Source organism: Danio rerio, chromosome 10, assembly GCF_052040795.2.
Source record: "Danio rerio strain M-AB ecotype USA chromosome 10, GRCz13ab, whole genome shotgun sequence".
In the NCBI taxonomy this organism is placed as follows: Eukaryota; Metazoa; Chordata; class Actinopteri; order Cypriniformes; family Danionidae; genus Danio; species Danio rerio.
In genome coordinates, this window is record NC_141030.1 from 46,542,501 (window position 1) to 46,566,978 (window position 24,478).

Below are 24,478 nucleotides of genomic sequence, written 5' to 3' on the forward strand. Positions count from 1 at the left end.
CGTGCTGTCTTCTGTGCATGAGTTTTGTTTGATACATCCAGAAAGAGTGTTTTCTTTGAGCAGGTCAAATTAAGGGCACAGTTCGTATATCTGACTGCTGTATTAAAGGACAAAATTTTTATTATAAAAAACCCTTTAACTGTCACACCAAGACAAAAGCAATAGAATGTTTTTGATTGCATTTCTTAACTCCTAATGTCGCTAGTTAACAAGATCAGTGCATTTTTATTCAACACATCACATTATTTCTAAAATATCAGCCTCTACCAAATGGTTGAGATGTCGGTTTATGGTAAAAGTACCAGAATTAATAAATATACTACAGAAAATATGAACTGTAAGACCAATTTCATTAAAAACATGATAAAAATAAATAACAATTATTACTAAATCATAGCCATAAGCCATAAAATATTTCAGATTTTCATTTAACACAATAATATACACATTTTCCTGTTTTTTTTTTTTTACAATAAAATCAAAATAAAGTGAATTAGAGAAGCAGGATTTAGTTTGCTTGTTTAGTTTAGTTTCACGAGTGCTTCCAGAAGACAGAACTCCTGTTCATTGTGGTATTAACCAATCAAACTTCAAAACTCCCAAAGTGTGAGTGATTAATGTGTAAGAGAAAACAACAGTGTGATTGTACCTGTGTGTGTGTGTGTGTGTGTGTGTGTGTGTGTGTGTGTGTGTGTGTGTGTAAGAGAGAGTGTAAAAACAATTGCAACCTATGTAATGTCCCCACAATTCACAAAAATGTGTGTGTGAGAGAGAGATAAAGAGAGAACTGTGTGTGTGAGAGTGTACATTTAGGTGTGTGCAGGGCAGTGTGTGTGTGTGTGTGTGTGTGTGTGTGTGTGTGTGTGTGTGTGTGTGTGTGAGAGAGAGAGAGAGAGAGAGAGAGAGAGAGAGAGAGAGAGAGAGAGTATGTATGTGAGTGAACATGCTGAATTATCTCATCAGTGAAGGCATTTTCTGGTAAAAGGGCCTGACGATGTGAGCTCTTGTACTATAGAAACTATTTACAGAGAAAAACAGTATCATAAGCCATGTTTCTTTATATTCTGCTTAAGTACCCCAAAAAAGATATTTAAAATAAACAAAACAATTAGTGTATTTTGACTGCTTTCTTTAAAAACTACAGTACACAATACTTGTACTTTTACTTTCAGTACTTGAGTAGTAAATTTTGAAATAAACTACTTGCAATACTTAAGTACAAAAAATTTTGAATACTTTTGTACTTCCACTTAAGTATGGTGCTTAAAAAGCACTTCTACTTCTACTCAAGTCACTTTTTGATAAAGCACTTGTACTTTTACTTAAGTATGGGTCTCTGGTACTTTATACATCTCTGAGTAATATATACAAGTTAATGCGTTGTGGGGATTCTATAGTTGCTATGGTAACACAACAACTAAAGTAATATAAACAAGTTAATCCGTTGTGGTGATTCTATAGTTGCTATGGTAACACAGCAACTAAAGTAATATAAACAAGATGATCCGTTGTGGTGATTCTATAGTTGCTATAGTAACACAACAACTACAGTAATATAAACAAATGAGTCTGTTGTGGCGATCCACAGTTGTTATGGTAACACAGCAACTATAGTAATATACACAAATGAGCCAATACTGTAATTGTCTACAGCTGTAGGGTATATTATACTACAATACTCCACAGTTTACTGTAGTAAAAACCTAAAGTATACTACAGTATTTATTAGAGTTTATCAGTTCACTCTAGTTAATACAACAGTATGCTGGAACATTCATTAACAAAGTGTTGTTAGGAGAGTATAATACATATTACTATTGTAGGATTTATAGCAAAAACACTATACTATTATAATACCCAATATAATATTTGGGTGATAGTACATCACCCAAAAATGAACTGACATCTACAGCCTCTATTTTTTTCTCTAGAAATTTATGAACATGAAAGAAGATTGCAAACAATTTATTAGTATTTATTTGTTTCTAACGTCAATCGGGATCACTGATAAACTGCTATATATGATTTTCATAACACGTTCATTTATATACAATAGATGTGTGGGTTTGGAACAATGTGATTTTTGAATAAATTATCACTTTAGTCAGCTTCAGCCACACTATTCTTAACCACGCCCCTCTTACTGTTAGTTTGCTATGAGGGAAAGATGCGCGAAAAGAAGGCTCCGCCTCCTACTCAATATTCAGCACATCAGCGTAATGAAATAAAAGTCTCAGCAACTTTTGGTTCATGCAGATATGTGGATTGCATGGGGAGCTTGACAAATTTCGACCAAGTCTAAATTTTGGGCAAATTGTGATTGGATCACTAAAAAAGTATGTTGATACTAGGTGGCAATAGGGCCTAAGTGATATGCAAATTTAATGATGCACATAAACATTGTGAATATGCATTTTAAAATGTCCATTCTCAGCTGCGGGAACACATGTGGACCATAATCATGGAGTCGGTGGTGCCTTCAGACAAGGGCAACTACACGTGCCTTGTGGAGAACGAATACGGGAGCATCAACCACACCTATCAGCTGGACGTAGTGGGTCAGTCACATATCCGTTTTAACCAATGGCATTTTAGCTAATAATATCACAATTAGATCCAACCATTTCCTCCATTGTGCATCTTGCAGAGCGATCACCTCACAGACCCATCCTGTACGCTGGACTCCCTGCTAACCGAACCGCTGTGGTCGGCAGTGATGTAGAGTTTGTGTGCAAAGTGTTCAGCGATCCTCAACCCCACATCCAATGGCTCAAACACATCAGGGTGAACGGAAGCCAACTAGGACCTGACGGACTTCCTTACGTGCGCGTACTAAAGGTAAACGTTTCACCTTGACATGCAGTCAGATTGTTGAATTCTGGTGATAAATGTTTATGGGTGTACTCACAGTTGGGGTGGTTACCTTTAACTGCAACTGGTCATAATTATACATCCTCCTCTCGACAAACTGCGCTCATGTTGCATTTTTACTTTCCAATCCCACTTGATGAATGTCATCAATGCAACTGTTTAGAAGAAAACACAGAGAAGTGATCTTTCCTAGTACAGTGTAGATTGCTTCTGTTACACTATTTAAGTGCACTATTCTCTGCGCCTATCAAGTCAGGACCATAGATACCTGCGTCGTGAAATGGAGAGGTTTTTTTCTTTCTATTCAGTGTGCGGTATCAAATTCTATTAAAACAACACTCTTCCACCAGTCCTTACTTCATACTCGCATGCAGTACCTTAGAGTTCACCATGGGGGCATAAATGAAATGTTCCTGACTTAAAGTGAAACTTCCGACACTGCATTTAAACTCGATAAATGAATCACCCGAAATTACATGAAACTCTGGAGGAAACGTCGGATAGCGTGGCGACGCAGTGACCTTAATTAGGAGGTTTGCTAAAGTTGGCAGCTGAAGTGCAGTGAGAAATTTGCATCTTTGATAAACTTCAACAGTTCCCCTTCTTTAACAAGTAAGAGTGAGTTATAAGTGCATATTGAACAGTCCCTTAAAATTGACATTGCGTCTTCAGCTTTATGCTTGGGCATTCTTTGAACTAAGGATACATGTGCATCGTTTACAAAACAAACCGTGCTCTCGCCCACTTTATCCAATCGGTCCAAGGCCAGCCAACCAAACCGCACTTCGGCACAGAACCTAGCACTCAAACAAGTCAAACACATTGGGATAGGGGGGTCAAACACACTCAAGCCTGGTTTATACTTCTTGCGTAAAGTGACCGGCGTAACCAACGGCGCATGCAATGCGCGTAGCTGTGCATTTATACTTCTGCACTCTGTCTCTGTTGGTCTGCATTAACACTTCCAAAATGCTAGTTGGCAGTGAGGTGTTTATGTTCCTCTGTGTCGAGTTTCTTCGCCTGTGTTTTGTTCTTTCTGAACGCTTCCGGGATGTACAAGTAGCTCAAACTCGCTCATTTTGAGACAGGAACCGGCGGACGTGCAACAACTTTACCTATAAGGTAAACGCAAAACAAAACTTTCAATCCAGAGCTCCTTTGCGGGACTCCACACTTGTAAACAATCACTCCATTGGGCTCCTCTCGGTACCGCCCAGACTCGTCAGCGCTACCAAGCTGACCAATCACAGAGCTTGCGCTACGCGTCGTTGTGACGTGTAATTACATTTTTTGAGAGGTGCACGTCAGCGACGGCCACGGCGTAGGTCTATGCGTCAGCACCATAGCATACGCGTGCGCTTGACGCAGAAGTATAAATCAGCCTTTAGACGCGCTTCAGATAGTAGGGGTGGGACAATATATCGACATGCGGATTTATATGGTAACTCCTGTGTTTCAGACATTCCCCTCTCCTGGAATCTCTCGCAAGTTTCTCCCACACTGACCACTTTCACTTTGCTAGATTGTGATCGTATTCAATTATATAGGGGAATCCAATTAGTCAGCCTGGTTAACTGTCTTTAGACATGACCTACAAAGTAACTTTGACCGCAGGCTAGTCTAAAAAGAACTCTAGACGTTTTTGCCTTTAGGGTTTCTCCCAATCTCAAGCTTCAGATAGTAGGTATGGGACTATATATCGACATGCTGATTTATATGGAAGGTGACTCTGTGTTTCAGATATCCCACCTCTCCTGGAATCTCTCGCAAGCTTCTCCCACACTGACCACTTTCACTTTGCAAGATTGAGATTGCGATAGTTTTCCTTGCCTATCAGATAGCCTAGTGAAGGGGTGGCCAACTCTGCTCGTGAAGATCCACCGTCCTAAAGATTTCAGTTGCAACCCATATCAAACACACCTGGCTCTAATTATCCAGTGCTCTTCAGGTCCTGATTAGTTGGTTCAGGTGTGTTTGATCAGGGTTGGAGCTGAACTTAACAGGAAGGTAGACCCTGCCCTAGTCCAATGGTTCTCAATTATGGTCCTCAGGCTCCCCTACTCTGCACATATTGTATGTCGTCCTTACTTAATTTTTTTCAATTCATCTTTATTTCTGTCGCATTTTCATAATGTAGATTGTGTCAAAACAGCTTAACATAGAAGTTCTACTAAAAAAAACATGTCAGTCCAGTTTTCGGAGTTGAAGTTCAGTTTAGTGTAGTTTAAAGTTCACTGCTGAAAGTCCAAACACTGAAAAGCAAATCCATTGATGCACAGCTCCACAAGTTCCAAACCAAGCAAACTTAACACACCTGTCCCAAACACCTGACACAAACAATGGCCCAAGTACCGGAATTGGGAACCATTGACCTACTGTGAGTACACCCCTAGGATGTTGTGGATTGGGATTAGGTGTCATGCAATTTGGTCTCTTGTTGTCTCCAGCACTCGGGCGTCAATAGCTCGGACACCCAGGTGCTGACGCTCTACAATATCACAGAAGAAGAGGGCGGTGAATATGTATGCAAAGTGTCCAATTATATAGGAGAAGCCAATCAGTCAGCCTGGTTAACTGTCCTTAGACATGACCTACAAGGTAACTTGACCACAGGCTAGTCTAAAAATGATCTCTAGATGTTTTTGCCTTTGGGGTTTCTCTCAATCTTTTGGGTTTTCCTGTCTCGTAATGCCATGGAAACTCCCAGTTGGCCCAAACTAATAGGTTGGGTCTTGCTGGAGAGAGTCTCCATGTGGCTTGCTGAAGCTAGATTGAGGGTGATGGTGCTGGGAAGAGATTTGTTTTGGTCCTCTACAGGTGATGGAAAGATTTCCGAGCTTTGGGAGCGCCAGATGCAATGACTCCCCAAATCTCTCCAAGCTTTTTCCTCCCTTCCCCTCACCTCCTGGGCCTCGGGTCTGCTTTTCTCGTTCTCTTCCAGACTGCTGGCCTTAATACCACAGACAAGGAGATGGAAGTGCTCCAGTTGAGGAACGTGTCCTTTGAGGATGCTGGGGAGTATACTTGCTTGGCAGGCAATTCTATCGGGATCTCCCATCATTCAGCATGGCTGACCGTTGTTAAAGGTATCCGGCGACTCTTTTTTGTCCACTCTAGAACAGCGTTTCTCAATCCCATGCTGCGTCTGAAGTCACATACTTCCATACCATATAGTATGCTAAATATAGTGTGCGAGTTGAGTGGTATGCCTGAAGTAGTATGTCCGAATTTATGCTACTTTCTAGAACAGTGTTTCTCAATCCTATGCAAAACAGTATATGAGCTCAGTTCATGCTGTGTCCGAAATTGCATACTTCCATACTATATAGTAGGCTAAAATGGTATGCGAATCCAGTAATAAATCCAAATTCATGCTGCGTCCGGAATTTCTTACTTCCATACTATATAGTAGGCTTAAAATTATTAAAATTATTTAGTTGACTAAAAATAGTATGTAATGTTGAGTAGTATGTCCAAATTCATGCTGTGTTCGAAATCACTTGCTTCCATACTATATAGTAGGCTAGAAATAGTAAGCAAATCCAATAATATATCCAAATTCATGGTGCGTCTGAAATTGCTTACTCACCTTCTCTTTCCTTCTACTATTTACATTAAAAATAGTATGCTAAATTTCATGCTGCATCCGAAATTGCATACATCCATACCATATAGTATGCTAAAAACAGTATGTGAGCCGAGTAGTAAATTTGAATTCATGCTGCATTTGAGATCGCTTACTTCCATACTATGTAATACAATAAAAAACGTATGTGAGCCAAGTAATATATCCTAATTCATTCTGCGTACGAAATCGCTTAATTCTATACTATGTAGTATGCTAAAAACAGTATGTAAACAGAGGCAGGTAACATGTCCAAATTCATGCTGCGTCCAAAATCACTTGCTTTTATACTATATAGGATGCTAAAAACATGATATGAGCCGAGTAATAAGTCCGAATTCATGTTGCATCTAAAATTGCATACTTCCATACTACATAGTATCTTAAAAACAGTATGGGAGCTGAGTAGAATGGCCAAATTCATGTTGCTTTCGAAATCGCAAACTTACATACTATATAATATGCTAAAAACAGTATGCAAGCTGAGTAATTTTTCAGAATTCTTGCTGCATACAAAATTGCACACTTCAATACTGTATAGTAGGCTAAAAACAGTACAAGACCCGAGTAGCATGTCTAAATTTATGCTTTGTCTGAAATCGCTTCCATACTACAAAGTACGTTAAAAACAGTATGCGAGCACAATAGTATATTTGAATTCATGCTGCGTCTGCATACTATATAGTAGGCTAAAAACATTATGCAAGCCGAGTAGCACGTCCGAATTTATGATGCGTCTAAAATTGCTTACTTTCATACTACATAGTTCGCTAAAAACAGTATGTGATCCCAGTAGTAAATCCGAATTCATGCTGCGTATGAAATGACTTACTTTCATACTATATAGTAGGCAAAAAAAAGGATGCAAGCTGAGTAGTATGTTCGAATTTATGCTGCGTTTGAAATCGCATACTTCCATACTATATAGTAAGCTAAAAACAGTATTTGAGCCAAGTAATATGTCCGAATTCATGCTGGGCCTGAAATCATTTACTTTCATACTATAAAGTAGGCAAAACAATAGTATGTGAGCCGAGTAGCATGCCCGGACTCATGTTGTGTCTGAAATTGCTTACTTTCATACCAAAAAGTACGCTAAAAACAGTATTCAAGCCAAGTAGTATATTTGAATTCATGCTGCGTCTGAAATCGCATACTTCCATACTATATAGTAGGCTAAAAACAGTATTTGAGCCAAGTAATATGTCAGAATTCATGGTGGGCCTGAAATCATTTACTTTCATACTATAAAGTAGGCAAAACAATAGTATGTGAGCCGAGTAGCATGCCCGGACTCATGTTGTGTCTGAAATTGCTTCCTTTCATACTAAAAAGTACGCTAAAAACAGTATTCAAGCCAAGTAGTATATTTGAACTCATGCTGCGTCTGAAATCGCTTACTTCCATACTATATAGTTGCTTATAACAGTATGTGAGCTAAGTAGTATGTCTGAATTATTTGGTACATCGAAGTTGCTTACTTCCATAGTATATAGTAGGCTAAAAATAGTATGCGAGCCGAGTAGCATGTCTGAATTCATTCTGTATTCGAAATCGCTTACTACCATACTATAACATTGACTAAAAATAGTATGTGAGCCGAGTCGCAGGTCCGAATTCATGCTGTGTCTGAAATCGCTTACTTTCATACTATATAATATATTAAAAGCAGTATGCGAGCCGAGTAATATATCTGAATTCATGCTACGTCCGAAATTGTTCAACACCAAAATATACAGAATATTTTTGAATCACTATAATTTTTGTACAGTCGCACTTGTGGTTTTTTCTCACCTACTGGACATTTAAGGTACTGCACTATATATTTATGCAAAGTTTTACTTTCGGCTTCTCTCAGTCTGCATAGTCGAGAGTTACGCACATGCAGATTATTTCCATTTGAAGAAAACCTATACGCGCCCTTCAAATCATGGCGTAATATCCTGTGGAGTCCACTTTGCAGTGCACTTATTGACCAATTAGAACAAACGTCTGAAGTAAAAAGAGAAACATACGAAATGTGCAGTGTTGAATTGAGAAACGCCGCTCTAGATCTTCCCTTTCTCATCCAACAGTGCTCGTTTATTAGTGTCATCCGCCAGCTCCAGGTGAACCCCGGCTAAGTCAAAGAGCATTTACTCAAGACGGTGTATGTTTTGCGCTGTGAACAATGGGCGAGGTGTTTTATAGGAAGCTGTGTGGCCATCCACAGGTGCAAAACCACCCATGCATGGCAAGCAGACTAAACATTTGGATCTTCCCCTATAGAAGTCTCATCTTTCTAAGGGCCCTCGGCGGTTTCACTTGCCTGGCATATGACACCAGTTATGGCACTGTTTCAGCTCCTCTGCCTATCTTCTTCTATATCCTTCATTTTCATTCCATGTCTTGATATCTTTGTTGTTTTAATGAGGGGTCAGTGCGCACCATAACACTGTTACTCAGATTATGTTCAGTCTTAAACTGTGATAAATAAAAAGCTCTAATCCAAAACTATGTGAATTATTGGATTATGAATATATGATTATGCAAAGGAAATTTTAGCTTCAGCACACTTGTCTGGAAGTTTCTAGTCCGTATTGTCTAGCTCAGATACAGTTCAGCTGTATGGAGCTCTGCACATGACATGCAAAAACAAATGTTGAAGACATTTATTAAATGGTTCACATGATTTAATAGAGTTGTACACAGGGCCGTGCAATTAATTGAAAATCTGGTTTCGATTTCGATTTTGGCTTCTAATGATTTTGAAAACCCATTAATTTAATGCATGCATTTAAATTTATTCGCTCATTTTGCTTAAGTGTGTATACAGTTTATTCATTTATTCGCTCATTTTACTTGAGCATGCATGAAATGTATTAATTTATTAATTTATTCGCTCATTTTACTAAAGCGTGCACGCAATTTATTTATTTGCTCATTTTACTAGAGCATGCATGAAATTGATCAATTTATTAATTTATTCGCTCATTTTACTGGAACATGCATGCAATTTATCAGTTTATTCATTTATTTGCTCATTTTACTGAAGCGTGCACGCAACTTATTTATTCGCTCATTTTACTAGTGCATGCATGAAATGTATTAATTTATAAAAAAAAATTTCGCTTATTTTCTATCGCATGCATGAAACTATTAATTTATTAATTTATTCGCTCGTTTTACTAGAGCATGCATGAAAGTTATTAATTTATTAATTTATTCGCTCCTTTTACTAGAACATGCCTGAAATTTATGAATTTATTCGCTCTTTTTACTAGGGCATGCATAAAAAATTATTAATATATTAATTTATTCGCTCATTTTACTAAAGCGTGCACAAAATTTATTTATTTGCTCATTTTACTAGAGCATGCATGTAATTGATCAATTTATTAATTTATTTGCTCATTTTACTAAAGCGTGCAGGCAGCTTATTTATTTGCTCATTTTTCTTGAGCATGCATGAAATTTATTAATTTATTAATTTATTCGCTCATTTTACTAGAGCATGCATGAAACCTATGAATTTATTAATTTATTCTCTCGTTTTACTAGAGCACGCATGAAATTTATTAATTTATTCGCTCATTTTACTAGAGCATGCATGAAATTTATTAATATATTAATTTATTCGCTCATTTTACTAGAGAATGCATGAAATTTATTTACTAGAGCGTGCACGCAAATTATTAATTTATTCACTCATTTTTACAAAAGTGTGCACGCAAATTATTAATTTATTCACTCATTTTTACTAAAGCGTGCACGCAATTTATTAATTTATTTGTTCGTTTTTCTGGAGCTTTTATTAATAAAATTGTATTAATTTATTCGTTAATTTTACTAGAGCGTGCACACAATTTATGTATTTATTTGCTCATTTTACTAGCGCGTGCATAAAATTTATCAATTCATTCTACATTTAACTAAAAAGTATTATAAATGAATTCTTTCAATTTTTTAGACTGTCTGTGAGATTCATTAATTTGTTCGTTCAATTTACTAGAACCTGTGCACTTTTCTTAACTACCCTTGAATTCCTAGAGTGAATGCACTAGTTATTAATTTGTTCCCTCGGTTTACTAGAACTTGTGATTAATTTTTAATTAATTCCCACATTTAAGTAAGTTTGTTTACTTGATTTACTTAAGAGTGCGGTCGTGATTTATTTATTGTTTCTTGCAATTTACTAGATTGCGCATGCTCCAATTAACACAGATTATTAAATTATGCACAAGATGTACATAAAATGAGGCAATGATTTAAAAAAATGTGCGTGTTCTAGTAAATCAAGGAAACAAACTAAAAAAAAATTGCGCGCAAAATGTACAAAAAAGGAAGCCAGTGAAAAAAAATTGCATGTGTTCTCTAGTAAATCGAGGGAACGAATTAACAAACTGTGTGTATGCTCTTGTAAATTAAGGTAAGGAATGATCAATATAGGCACACAAATAAATCAAGAGACACACACATTGAACACATTGTGCCCTTTTTTCTTGCCTGTCATGTGCAGGGCTCCACGCAGATGTGTTTAATTACAAATTCTAGACCAACTTGATTGCAATATTGATTTTAGCAAATGGCAAACGGTAATCAACAAGTGCATTTGATAATAATCTGAGTGTACTGTGATTTGGTGATGCATTATTATTGTGTCATTAAAACATTTCTCACTTACACCCTTCACTTGACACCATCTAATGTCTAATCATCCTAATTATTAATGATTTAGCTTCATAAAATTGGGTTTCTTCTCTTCTGGGTTTTATTTCAACCTCTGCATACTATTGCGGAAGCACCCAACACCAATATGCACCAAGCTCTGGTTTAATAACAGCCCATCAGGTGTAGTCATGAGATATTTTGGCCTCCCAGGATAGTTTGGCCAGGATGGTTGTATTTCATACTTGTGGATGGGACGACTGCACGGCGGTGGAGAATGTGGGGCGAAATACTAGGCCACAAAGGAGCCATTATATGGCCACAAAGGGAGCTTGTGCTCTCTTCTCAGTGCCAATAGTGTCAAATGCACTGGTCGAAATAAAACAGAGCTCGGTGTGTGTGTGTGTGTGTGTGTGTGTGCCTGTCACCAGCATATACCAGTGTGTGTCAGTCCAAAGCGCTGTTTAATGCTGTGGACACAGTGACTGAGGTGTTCTTGATGTTGGTGGACGCTCTGCCATTGGATTCTGATTTATTATTAGTGTTTATTATTAGTATTACACTTGTTAGTGTTGTTTGCTGTGGCTGTCATCACTATTTTTTCAAGCATCCTCGAAACAAAATGTTTTAGTCTGAGAAGAAATTATTTTTGTTTCTGTACAAAATATACAGCCAATATAAACATTAGGCAAGTCATTGTTTTACAGCGGTTTATTGACACATTATTTCAAATTTGTGGCTAAGAAATAATTAATTTTAGTGTGGTTATAGAGACAAATTTGGTAAATCCTTTGAGCTCTGAAAAGTCATGTGAAATAAAAACTAACTGTAATACAACGCTATGAAACCCTGACCCATGTGCTCATGCTCACTCAGCAAGCTCATACACAACATACACATAAAGTAAAATGAATTAGGAGGCATGAGGACATTCCACAAAATATAAATCAAGTAATTTTCGCATGTCAAAGTCATATTTATGCATATAAAATATGTTTTCCCAACATCAAAATTGTGGCTAGTGAAAAGGGCGAGTGGCTAGTAATATTGGAAAACTACTAGCCACAGTTGCTGGTGATCAAAAAAGTAATGTCAAGCCCTGATTATTATTATAGTTATGATTAAACTGTGAATATTTTTTTCTACGTTTTTTTTTTTTTTTGTTTTTTGTTTTTTGACGTGGCAACCTTAAAACAGCCAAACAACTGAATAGTAAAATTCCTCCAAAACTAAAAGCTCCTGGAAAAAAGAAATAAGAGTTGAAATTCTGTTGTCTATGCATTGAGATTTATGTGGTCTTTTAGTATTTAGTCAAATAATTAAATTACTTGTTACTTTTCAGAGTAATCAGAAAAGTGCATTTAAATTTAAATACAATTGTAATGGTTTACTTTTTCACAGTATTTCCTACAATATTGTTTCTTCTGTAAAACATCTTATTTGTTTTATTGCGGCTAGATTTAAAGCAGTTCTTAATTTTTTTTAAAGCATTTTCAGGTCAGTATTATCAGCCCTCTTAAAGGGCACCTATGGTAAAAAATCTACTTTTCAAGCTGTTTGGACAGATCCGTGTGTTGGTATAGTGTATAGACCGTCATGCTGGGGTGATATGAACACACCCAGTCCTTTTTTTTCAATTTAACTACAAAAAAAAGGGTCGGCCAATTGGAGCTGTTTTCAAATCGATCGCACCATTACGTAGGTGTGTGATCCCCCCGCCCACCGAATTGATTGACAGCTGCGCGCATTAACATGTTCCGGTAGTCACGTGTATATGTCAACAAGACCAGGCAGACATATGCAAAGCAACCGGGAATAAAAGCTCTGTTCTGTTCGCCAGGATCAGCAATCATCATCAAATGTGATTAAGAGTGAGTTTCACATGTTTAAAGTGTTTTAAAACAGAGTATGTGTGTAATTAATTACAGCGATTTACTTCAGCTTTACTTCATCAGCACAGCCGCGTGTCAGAACAATTATAAAGGAAGACGCTTCAATCCCGGTTTGTGGAAGTTAAATCAGGTTTATTTTGTACATTAGCATCACAGATAGTACTTGAGGTCAAGCGTGCGTTAACTTCGTAACGATATTGTGTGTGACTCATCAATGCAACTTCACAATACTGATTAGTAAAGGTTAGTTCTTACTGTAGTATCTCACAAACGCTATGTGAGACCTTCTTCCTTTAAGTCTGTCTGTTGTCTGACACAGCTGAGGGAGAAGGCATGTAGAAACAGTACGGCGAAAGGCGCAGTACGACAAAACCACCCCCTGCTGGAAATCAGTATAAGACAGCATCTTGTAAAAGGTATAATGAAAAATCTGATGGGTATTTTGATCTGAAACTTTATATACACATTCTAGAGACGCAAAAGACTTATATTAAATCTGAAAAAAAAGGGTAACCTAGGTGCCCTTTAAACAATATTTATTTTGGATTGTTTCCAGAACAAACCACTGTTATACGATGACTTGCATAATTACCCTAACTTTACCCTAATTAACCTAGTTAAGCCTTTAAATGTCACTTCAAGCTGAATACTAGTGTCTTGATCAATATCGAGTCAAATATTATTTACTGTCATCATGGCAAAGATAAAATAAATCAGCTATTAGAAATGAGTTATTAAAACTATTATGATTAGAAATGTGCTGAAAAAATCTGCTCTCCGTTAAACAGAAATCGGGAAAAATAAAGAGGGCAATAATTCTGACATCAACAGTCGAGAAATGCAGTTTTCATGTTTCTGTGTTGTGTTTGTTCCATAAGCCCCCACTGCTCCCTCCGCAGTGCCCAGTCAGTCCTACCTGGAGGTGCTGATCTACTGCATTGGCTTCTTCCTCATCTTCCTCATGGTAGGAATCGCCACCATCGTCAAAATCCGCAGCTCCTCCAAGAAGAGCGACTTCAACAGCCAGCTGGCCGTCCATAAGCTGGCCAAGAGCATCCCTCTGCGCAGACAGGTAAAAAATACATGGTCTTGACCTACTGCTGTCCTGCAATGAGCTTATATAGTGTTACAGTAAATGAATATTGCCCAAAAACATGGCTTTGACCTACTGCTGTCCTATAACAAACTTATGTTGTAATATATGTATAGTCGGTGATAGAGACATCAGTGCAATGCAAATCATGAAAACACCAACAAATTCAGAAAACATCGTCTTCATCAACGGCGTCATAAAACAAAATTATTGTATTGTCGGTGGATTACTGTATTTTCAGTGGATTACTGTTATTTCAGTGCCTTACTGTATTTTCATTGCGTTTTTGTTTTCAGTGGATTACTGTATTTTCAACAGATTACTGTATTATTATTGCGTTTTTGTTTTCAGTGAGGTACTGTATTATTAGTGGATTACTGCACTTGCACTGCGTTACTGTATTTTCAGTGAATTACTGTATTTTCAGTGTGTTTAATCGTGGTTTTGTATGTTCAGTGTGTTACTGTATTTTCAGTGGTTTATTGTATTTTCAGCACATTATTATATTTTCAGTGAGTTACTGTATTTTCAGTGGATTATTTTCAGCACGTTATTGTATTTTCAGGGCATTACTGTATTTTCAGCAAGTTACTGTATCTTGAGTGGATTACTGTATTTCCAGTATGTTACTGTATTTTCATCGTGTTTTTGTGTTGTCAGTGCGTTACTGTATTTTCAGCACATTACTGTATTTTCAGCACATTACTGTATTTTCAGCTCATTACTGTATTTTCAGGGCATTACTGTATTTTTTGTGTTTTTGTGCTTACAGCACATTTCTGTATTTTCAGTGAGTTACTGTATTTTCGGTGCATTACTGTATTTTCAGCTCGTTACTGTATTTTCAGCTCGTTACTGTATTTTCAGTGCGTTACTGTATTTTCAGAGCATTACTGTATTTTCAGTGCGTTACTGTATTTTCAGAGCATTACTGTATTTTCAGCTCATTACTGTATTTTCAGTGCGTTACTGTATTTTCAGCGCATTACTGTATTTTCAGTGCGTTACTGTATTTTCAGAGCATTACTGTATTTTCAGTGCGTTACTGTATTTTCAGAGCATTACTGTATTTTCAGCTCATTACTGTATTTTCAGTGCGTTACTGTATTTTCAGCGCATTACTGTATTTTCAGCGCGTTACTGTATTTTCAGCGCGTTTCTGTATTTTCAGCGTGTTACTGTATTTTCAGTGCATTACTGTATTTTCAGTGCGTTACTGTATTTTCAGAGCATTACTGTATTTTCAGCTCATTACTGTATTTTCAGAGCATTACTGTATTTTCAGTGCGTTACTGTATTTTCAGAGCATTACTGTATTTTCAGCTCATTACTGTATTTTCAGTGCGTTACTGTATTTTCAGCGCATTACTGTATTTTCAGCGCATTACTGTATTTTCAGCGCGTTACTGTATTTTCAGCGCGTTTCTGTATTTTCAGCGTGTTACTGTATTTTCAGTGCATTACTGTTTTTTCAGTGCGTTACTGTATTTTCAGCGCGTTACTGTATTTTCTGTGCGTTACTGTATTTTCAGTGCATTACTATATTTTCAGTGCATTACTGTATTTTCAGCGCGTTACTGTATTTTCTGTGCGTTACTGTATTTTTAGCGCGTTACTGTATTTTCTGTGCGTTACTGTATTTTCAGCGCATTACTGTATTTTCAGCGCGTTACTGTATTTTCAGCGCGTTACTGTACTTTCAGCGCATTACTGTGATTTCAGCGCATTACTGTGATTTCAGCGCATTACTGTATTTTCAGCTCGTTACTGTATTTTCAGTGCGTTACTGTATTTTCAGAGCGGTACTGTATTTTCTATGCGTTACTGTATTTTCAGCGTGTTACTGTATTTTCAGCGTTACTGTATTTTCAGCGTTACTGTATTTTCAGCGCATTACTGTATTTTCAGCTCGTTACTGTATTTTCTATGCGTTACTGTATTTTCAGCGCATTACTGTGATTTCAGCGCATTACTGTATTTTCAGCTCGTTACTGTATTTTCAGTGCGTTACTGTATTTTCAGAGCGGTACTGTATTTTCTATGCGTTACTGTATTTTCAGCGTGTTACTGTATTTTCAGCGTTACTGTATTTTCAGCGTGTTACTGTATTTTCAGCGCATCACTGTATTTTCAGTGAGTTACTGTATTTTCAGTGCGTTACTATTTTCTGCGGTTACTGTATTTTCAGTGCATCACTTTATTTTTAGTGAGTTACTGTATTTTATCATGTTTTTGTGTTTTCAGTAAATTACTGTATTTTCAGTGATTTGCTGTATTTTTTTTGTGTTTTCAGTGGATTACTGTATTTTCATAGCAATTTTGTATTTTCAGAGGATTACTGTATTTTCAGCTCGTTACTGTATTTTCAGAGGATTATTGTATTTTCAGCTCGTTACTGTATTTTCAGAGGATTACTGTATTTTCATCGTGTTTGGTATTTTCAGAGGATTACTGTATTTTCAGCGCAGTTCTGTATTTTCAGTGTGTTACTGTATTTTCATGTCACTACTATATTCCCGTATCCATCTTAAGTCCTCTAAACCCCTTCCTCTCCCTGTAGGTGTCAGTGGAGTCCAGCTCGTCTCTGAACTCAGGTGTGATGCTAGTCCGGCCTTCACGTCTCTCCTCCAGCGGGACCCCGATGCTATCTGGGGTCTCCGAATACGAGCTACCTCAGGACCCCTGCTGGGAAGTGTCCAGAGAGAGGTACACACACCTTGAATCCAAATATCTCAACGTCTACCACTGTGGGTCTGTTATAAATCATCTGTTCCTCTGTGTTTGTTCCAGGCTAGTGCTCGGGAAGCCACTGGGCGAAGGCTGCTTTGGGCAGGTGGTGATGGGAGAAGCCATCGGACTGGACAAAGACAAGCCGAACCGCATCACAAAAGTCGCTGTGAAGATGCTGAAATGTAAGTGCTTTTGGAGATGGACGGTCCTAAGAATGAATGTCCTAAAAGAAGAGCTGATTCAATAGTTAGACACTGTTTCTGACTGATTTTTGAAAATCTGAGCAAAACAAACTCTTCACAATATAGTAGTAGTAGTAGTATTAGTAATATAAACAATAGTTATTAGTATTGCATCTTATTTTTATGTTTAAGTTAAACTTGGATATATTAATTAATTCAAGACAATTGCCAAACGAATTAGGAATTTTTTTTCTTTAGATTTTTTGCATCATTTAATGATTTAAAAAAGCTTTAATGATTTATTATTATTTATTTTCTTTATTTTACAAATTAGGTATTAAGTTTAGATATTTCTAGTCTTGAAAATGCGAAAAATGCTGAGTATTATTATACTGAGAATATATTCCATTGATTACATGAATTTTACTAATGGATTATACTGATTAATAATTCTGAGAAAAAATATCTATATTTGTGTGTATGTATGTATGTATGTATGTATGTATGTATGTATGTATGTGTGTGTGTATGTATGGATGTATGTGTGTGTGTGTGTGTGTGCGTTTGTGTGTGTGTGTGCGTGCGTGCGTGCGTATGTATGTATGTATGTATGTATGTATGTATGTATGTATGTATGTATGCATGCATGAGTGTGTGTGTGTGTGTGTGTGTGTGTATGTGTGTGTGTATGTATGAATGTATGTGTATGTATGTATGTATGTATGTTTGTGTGTATGTATGTGTGTGTGTTTGTGTATGTATGGATGTATGAATGTATGTGTATGCATGTATGTATGTATGTATGTATGTTTGTGTGTATGTATGTTTGTGTGTATGTATGTGTGTATGTATGTGTGTGTGTTTGTGTATGTATGGATGTATGAATGTATGTGTATGCATGTATGTATGTATGTATGTTTGTGTGTATGTATGTATGTATGTGTGTATGTATGTGTGTATGTATGTGTGTGTGTTTGTGTATGTATGGATGTATGAATGTATGTGTGTGTATGTATGTATGTGTGTGTGTGTGTGTGTGTGTGTGTGTGGGTGTGCGCGTTTGTTTGTGCGTTTGTGTGTGCGTTTGTGGGTATGTATGTGGGTATGTATGTGTGTATGTATGTATCTGTGTGTTTGCACACGTTTGTGTCTATCTATGTGTGTATGTATGCATGTATGTGTGTGTGTGTGCGCATTTGTGTGTATCTATGTGTGTATCTATGTGTGTATGTATGCATGTATGTGTGTGTGTGTGCGCGCATTTGTGTGTATCTATGTGTGTATGTATGTATGCATGTATGTGTGTGTGTGTGCGCATTTGTGTGTATCTATGTGTGTATCTATGTGTGTATGTATGTGTGTATGTATGTATATCTACACTATAGAGCTAACAGACACCGAAATTGTGTTAATCCTTTAACAAGATCATTTTACTTAAAATACATTTGGTTGACAAACATTTTTTTCTCAGCCGACGCCACCGAAAAGGACCTGTCTGACCTGATCTCAGAGATGGAGATGATGAAGATGATTGGAAAACACAAAAACATCATAAACCTGCTTGGAGCTTGTACACAAGATGGTAAGAAGAGACAATCATATGAAAAATACAGAAACACACGACCAAAGGGATGAATTACAAACACTCAAATTACTGTAAATGAGTAGTTTTAACTGAAGTATAATATTTCAGTGCTCTTTCCAGCAGTGATTTCAGCCTGTGTGTTTGTCTGTCATCTTCTTCCTCCAGGCCCGCTGTATGTGATTGTGGAGTTCGCCTCCAAAGGAAACCTGCGGGAATACCTGCGCGCTCGCCGACCACATGGCATGGAGTACTGTTACAATCCTGACCCACTGCCCATCGAGAGCATGTCCATCAAAGACCTGGTCTCCTGCGCATACCAGGTGGCGCGGGGCATGGAATACCTGGCATCCAAAAAGGTGCATGTTACGTTGTTTATTAAAGAGGCCATGTGATGCTATTCTACAAGCTGTACAAGAATAGGTTCAAACTAGGGTTGGGCCGATAGACGATGCCATCGCCGATGGCCAATAGACAACATGATGCTGAGCCGGCATCGCCGATCCTCCAGCCCGCACCCGTCGCAAACCCACTTGCAAAAAATACATACTTAGGCCCCGTTTACACTAATACGTCTTTTTAGAACGAAAATGATCCACAGCATTTCTGAACAGCCCTCCGTCTGCTGAAAACGGACATCACGTGACCACACACATACACACACACACAGCCAAACACTGTCATGCACTCCTCTGAGCTCCAGAGAGCAGTACACGTCAGACAGTTTATAAAGGATGTACTGCTGGATCGCGTCTCACTACAGTTGTTAAACGTGATATTCAGACATCCCAAGTCTCCCGGAAGTTCTGGATCCCTCCTTGCTCTTCAGACACGATGCGCGCACTCTATCAAACACTCCTCCTCCATTGTCCATCGCGATGTTTCACATTAGATGCCAAATTGGTCGACCAACCCTAGTTCAAACATTATTTTCCAAACTTTATTTTATTTATTTATATTTTTAAGTATATATATATATTTTATTTTTGTATTTTTTTCTTATTTATTTAATTTATTTACTACATTTTTGTGGTTAAAAGCAAGGTAGACATATTAAATGCAATACTGTGTCATGACTAGTTTTCTGATCATGTTTTCACTGTACTTGTCATTAAAAGTGTCATTACTTTGTCAAATTATTTTTAAGAGTGTCATTAATATTTAATGACATTTTAATGACAAATTCAGCTTGTAACACTGTAGATGATGTCCAAAAATATAACAATGTTGCTATTATAAAATTCATGAAATATTTATAATGCCTTATGACAGTCATGTTTATGACAGTTTTTGTTAATTAATAATAATAGTAATAATAATAATTCCTTACATTTATATAGCGCTTTTCTGGGCACTCAAAGCGCTTTACACAATGGGGGGAATCTCCTCATCCACCACCAGTGTGCAGCATCCACATGGATGACACGACGGCAGCCATTTTGCGCCAGACCGCACACCACACACCAGCTGATTAGTGGAGAGGAGACAGTGATGATGCCAATTGAATGGACAGAGGCCAGTGGGCAGATTTTTAACGACCACAGAGAGTCGGGACCTCGGTTAACGTCTCATCCGAAAGACGGCGCTCACTGAGCAGTATAGCGTCCCTGTCACTATACTGGGGCATTAGGACCCAAACAGACCGCAGGTTGGGCGCCCCCTGCTGGCCTCACTAACACCACTTCCGCCAGCAACCTAGCTTTCCCATGTGGTCTCCCATCCAGGTACTGACCGGGCGCAGCCCTGCTTAGCTTCAGTGGGCGACCATGTGAGAGTTGCAGAGAGCTAGCTGCCGGCCGTCTTGGTAACGTAAAGTTCTCGTGACAAAGACAAAAACAGGTTGCGATGCAGTGGCGCCTGCAGCCGTATGGCTGTACCTACCATGAGAGGGCGTGTATTAATGCCACTTTTTAATTCATTTATGTATTATATAGTTTAAATTGACTATTAAACAGTAAACACTACAATATATTGACAAAGCAAGAAAGAATGGAAACAAATAAAGGTGTGTTTTCCACACCTAAAACTTACAATTCAGATTCAGCTATTGTTTACCACACTCTTCAAAACAGATAAACTTAATTGAGAGACTTGCAAAACGGCCTGAAACTAATGAGACAAATACTGATCCCCACACGGAGTGGGACCATCTCCTCTGCACCTGAGCTGGGGAAACTGTCTCTTTCATCAGACAGATCAGATCCAGCTGCTGCGCAGCCTCCTCGCATGGAACAGCTACCATTTAAGGTGTTTTAAACAATTTTATCTGACAATCTGGTATAAATAAGCAGACATCTCCATTCTCACAACAAGTTTCTGAGTTTTCTCACCCTTCAACCGAGCTGTTGATGTGGGAACGTTAAGTGCTGTTGCGAATACTTTGTAAACGCCTGTCCTTCTCACTCAAGTTATTAGAATAAATGAATTAAATTGTAATTGACCGGCGTAACATGGAAAACAGTTTAATTTAGGCGCCTCTGAAACTGAATATTTCACTTTCATTTTATTTAGGCTATTATTATTTTATTTGACTATCCAGTTCGTTATTCGGCATTGTTGAAGCAATTCACGTCAAATGTTACTCGTTCTTCTGTTTTATCAAGAGGATGTCTGACCAAGAAAATTATTTAAACACAAAGACGAACTATATATGAAATTCGTTTTGAAATTATATTTTTTTTCCAAGAAAAATATACAAATTACATTTTTGCTAGAGCCCGTCCACTACTCAACTGTGCAGGTGGAGGATTTTCGGTCAGTGGAGAGTAAGGATTTACTTAATGCTTCACTAATTGCATTGCATCACAATCTTCTTTCAAATATTTGCTAATTTTTATATATGTCCTCATTTTAAAGATTACGCCTTGTGTCTGATTTTTCCTTGGTGCTGATGTGCTTTTATTACAAATAGATTTCAACGAAATATAAAAAGGAAAGAATTTATGTCCTAACGAATGCCCTTAAATAATGTAGCCTTTGACAGTAAGTGTTTCTTGACATGGAAGGGGGCGGGGCGGTGCTGGATTTGTGCGTACCTTGAAATAAAATCCTGCAGGAGCTCCTGTTGCGATGTATTTGTTTATGTCAAGTTGTCATAACAGACAATGTCAGTTATGTCATAACTGAGCAAATAACACTTAATAACAGCTGTCATAAGCATGCGTAAATTCTTATTCATGTGTCATGTCCATAGACTGTAAAATATATGGACGTAGTATCCGTGATGTCACCCATAGGATTCTAAAGAGCACAAAAGAAGCCACAAGTAGGCGCGGCCAACCGTCGCCATTTTTTTCACGCGTCATCACACCCACGGCGGGATACCAAACAAGGGCAAAGAGGCGGAGAGTGGGCGGAGCTACAGACACCTGCTGGCATTTAGCTTGGAACTGATTCAGACACACTTTACTTTAGGAGAACGCTTAATACTTCATCACCTGCGACTCGTTTGTATTCTGACCACTTGTGCTTGGTTGTACACTATATCAATAAAGTGTTTAGACTTTTAAAACACTGCTGTAATACACAGAGCCACTAAACATTGTTCTTATGAGGTTTTTCAACAGGAGGAAAATGCGAATTACTTCCAAACACTTCAGATATAGTCTGTGTTAGTTAATGTAAGACTATTAATGAAATCCAGCATGACACTGTATGACAACGCTTCAGATGACTGATCTAGAGCCTACAGCTAAACAATCTGTCAGATTCTGAAGAGCATTACAGCTCTAAATATAAATATAAACGATAAATGATCTTAAATAGAACAAATACATGTATAGAGATGGTATATAAGTATATAACTTTACTCGCATGGGAAACGGAGGCCACGTGAATGGTTTGTGAGCACAATTAAGTGCCCTCAGCATGCCATGCCATCTATTAATTGTAGGAAACAAGTCCAAAAGGCAGTTGACTGTGTAAAGCCACAGAAAACAACACAGAAATACGATAAATATGCCGAGTTCAGTGGCTAATCTGCAGGATTCAGCTGAGGTGATGTGACGGCGACCAACGAGACCTATAGCTGTCACTCAAGTGGCCACGCCCTTAATTATGCAAACTTAATATAACTTAATATAAAGGAAATGGATGAGTTAAAAAAAATCACCCCACTCACAGTTGTCATGAAGGGTAATATTAGCTGTATTAACCAAAATCTTTTTTTGTACCAGGCTGTAAACACCTTTTTTTCTGCTGTAAAGTTGGCCATTCTAACAGTGGGCTCAATAGAAATTTGCTCTGTTTTGGAGCCAGGAGCGGCCAGGACTAGCGGAATTTCAGATGAATTGCCGTTTTAGTTACTTCCGTATTGCCTTCCTGAGAGAGAGCGGGAGGTTGCCGCTTGGTCATGTCATTATAAAGTTTTCATGACAGTCTCATCAACACCCCTTCAAGTAAAGTGTTACCTCGATGCATAATAACAAGCATAGTATGAACTATTTAAAACACACACACACACACACACACACACACTAATATTTCACAAAATGTGGGCTGTTAATAAATATCCGTGTGTCTGTGTTTGCAGTGTATCCACAGAGACTTGGCAGCACGCAATGTACTAGTAACAGAGGATAATGTAATGAAGATAGCAGACTTCGGCCTGGCGCGAGACGTCCATCACATAGACTACTACAAGAAGACCACTAATGTAAGCCCTCTGATACTATGAAACATTACGTAACATGCATTACATTTTAAGTAATGCATTACTTTACCCGTTACTTAGAAAAAGTAATATTATTAAATAACTTGGGTTGTAATGCATTACCTCCAACATTGCTCACGTGCACTGCTCAGTTCATGATTAATAACCATCCTTGCTTGTTTTTCAGGGTCGTCTTCCTGTTAAATGGATGGCGCCCGAGGCTTTATTCGACAGGATTTACACACATCAGAGTGACGTGTAAGTACTTCAGTGTCCAGTTTTCACAGTTTAAAGGGCACCTATTAGACGGAAATCACTTTTGTGAGCGGCTTAAACACAGTTGTGTGGCAGCAGGGTGTAAATATAAGCAGCCTCTATTGATTAAAATGAATTAATTATATTTGTTATAATCAGACTTGATCTAAAAAGTCTGCAGAAACTCCCTATTCTCCCTTTGTACGTGTCATCAGAGGGGGAAAGCCCCGCCCACTAGTGACCATCTCTCACTCATTAGCATAGGGCGTTAGTCTTGTTTTTGAATCTGCCACTATGCTGACACACAGGCGTTTGTAGCTCCGCCCTCTTCTAAAAAGAGCACAATCTCATTTAAATTTAAAGCGACAGTCACTTAAACGCCACAATTAGGATTGAAGGCTTACAAAAGAGTTATAATACATAATAAAATGAGTGTGGTATTTTGAACTGAAACTTCACATCAGAGACTTATTTAACATCTTGTAAAATAGGTCCCCTTTAAAGTGATAGTTCACCTAAAAATAGGTTGTAATAAGTTGTAAGATATGAGTTTTTTTTTAACCCAACACATAGTAGTGGTTGTTAAACGAGCGCTGTGGTGTTGCAGGTGGTCTTTCGGGGTTCTTTTGTGGGAGATCTTCACTCTCGGAGGATCTCCTTATCCTGGAGTGCCTGTAGAGGAGCTCTTCAAGCTGCTGAGAGAAGGACACCGCATGGACAAACCCTCCGCCTGCACACAGGAGCTGTACGGCACTCTCACACACTGACTATTACACACAATATCATGCTTGTCATGCAGTCGAGTCTGTAAAAACTTGTTTGTAAATGATATTAAAAAAATCACTTTTATACACCATCATGTTTTTGAGGAAAACATACTATAATTATTTTGTTTAGTTTTGTTTTATTTTACAGAATTTATTTTTTAATTTATTTTTAATGTACTTATT

The 24,478-nt window shown here is 37.8% G+C and overlaps 1 protein-coding gene across 12 annotated transcripts in view; it reads left to right on the forward strand.

The window, feature by feature from the left end:
* Window positions 1-24,478, forward strand: part of fgfr1b (fibroblast growth factor receptor 1b) — a 75,529-nt gene that overhangs the window by 44,649 nt on the left and 6,402 nt on the right. For 3 of the 12 annotated variants that reach the window (XR_015500505.1, XR_015500506.1, XM_087269662.1), the window contains exons 5-15: window positions 2,435-2,558; window positions 2,648-2,838; window positions 5,319-5,469; window positions 13,914-14,107; window positions 16,689-16,834; window positions 16,919-17,040; window positions 18,512-18,622; window positions 18,791-18,981; window positions 23,154-23,276; window positions 23,461-23,531; window positions 24,136-24,273. Coding sequence is in view for 5 of the 12 variants with exons in the window: in XM_087269662.1 (XP_087125788.1) it covers window positions 2,435-2,558; window positions 2,648-2,838; window positions 5,319-5,469; window positions 13,914-14,107; window positions 16,689-16,834; window positions 16,919-17,040; window positions 18,512-18,622; window positions 18,791-18,981; window positions 23,154-23,276; window positions 23,461-23,531; window positions 24,136-24,273 (1,562 nt within the window). In the remaining 7 variants the exon portion in view is untranslated. Of the gene's footprint in view, window positions 1-2,434; window positions 2,559-2,647; window positions 2,839-5,318; window positions 5,958-13,913; window positions 14,108-14,446; window positions 14,453-16,688; window positions 16,835-16,918; window positions 17,041-18,511; window positions 18,623-18,790; window positions 18,982-23,153; window positions 23,277-23,460; window positions 23,532-24,135; window positions 24,274-24,478 lie in introns of all 12 variants that reach the window. The other 9 variants (XR_015500507.1, XR_015500508.1, XM_087269663.1 and 6 more) reach the window with 4 other exon arrangements.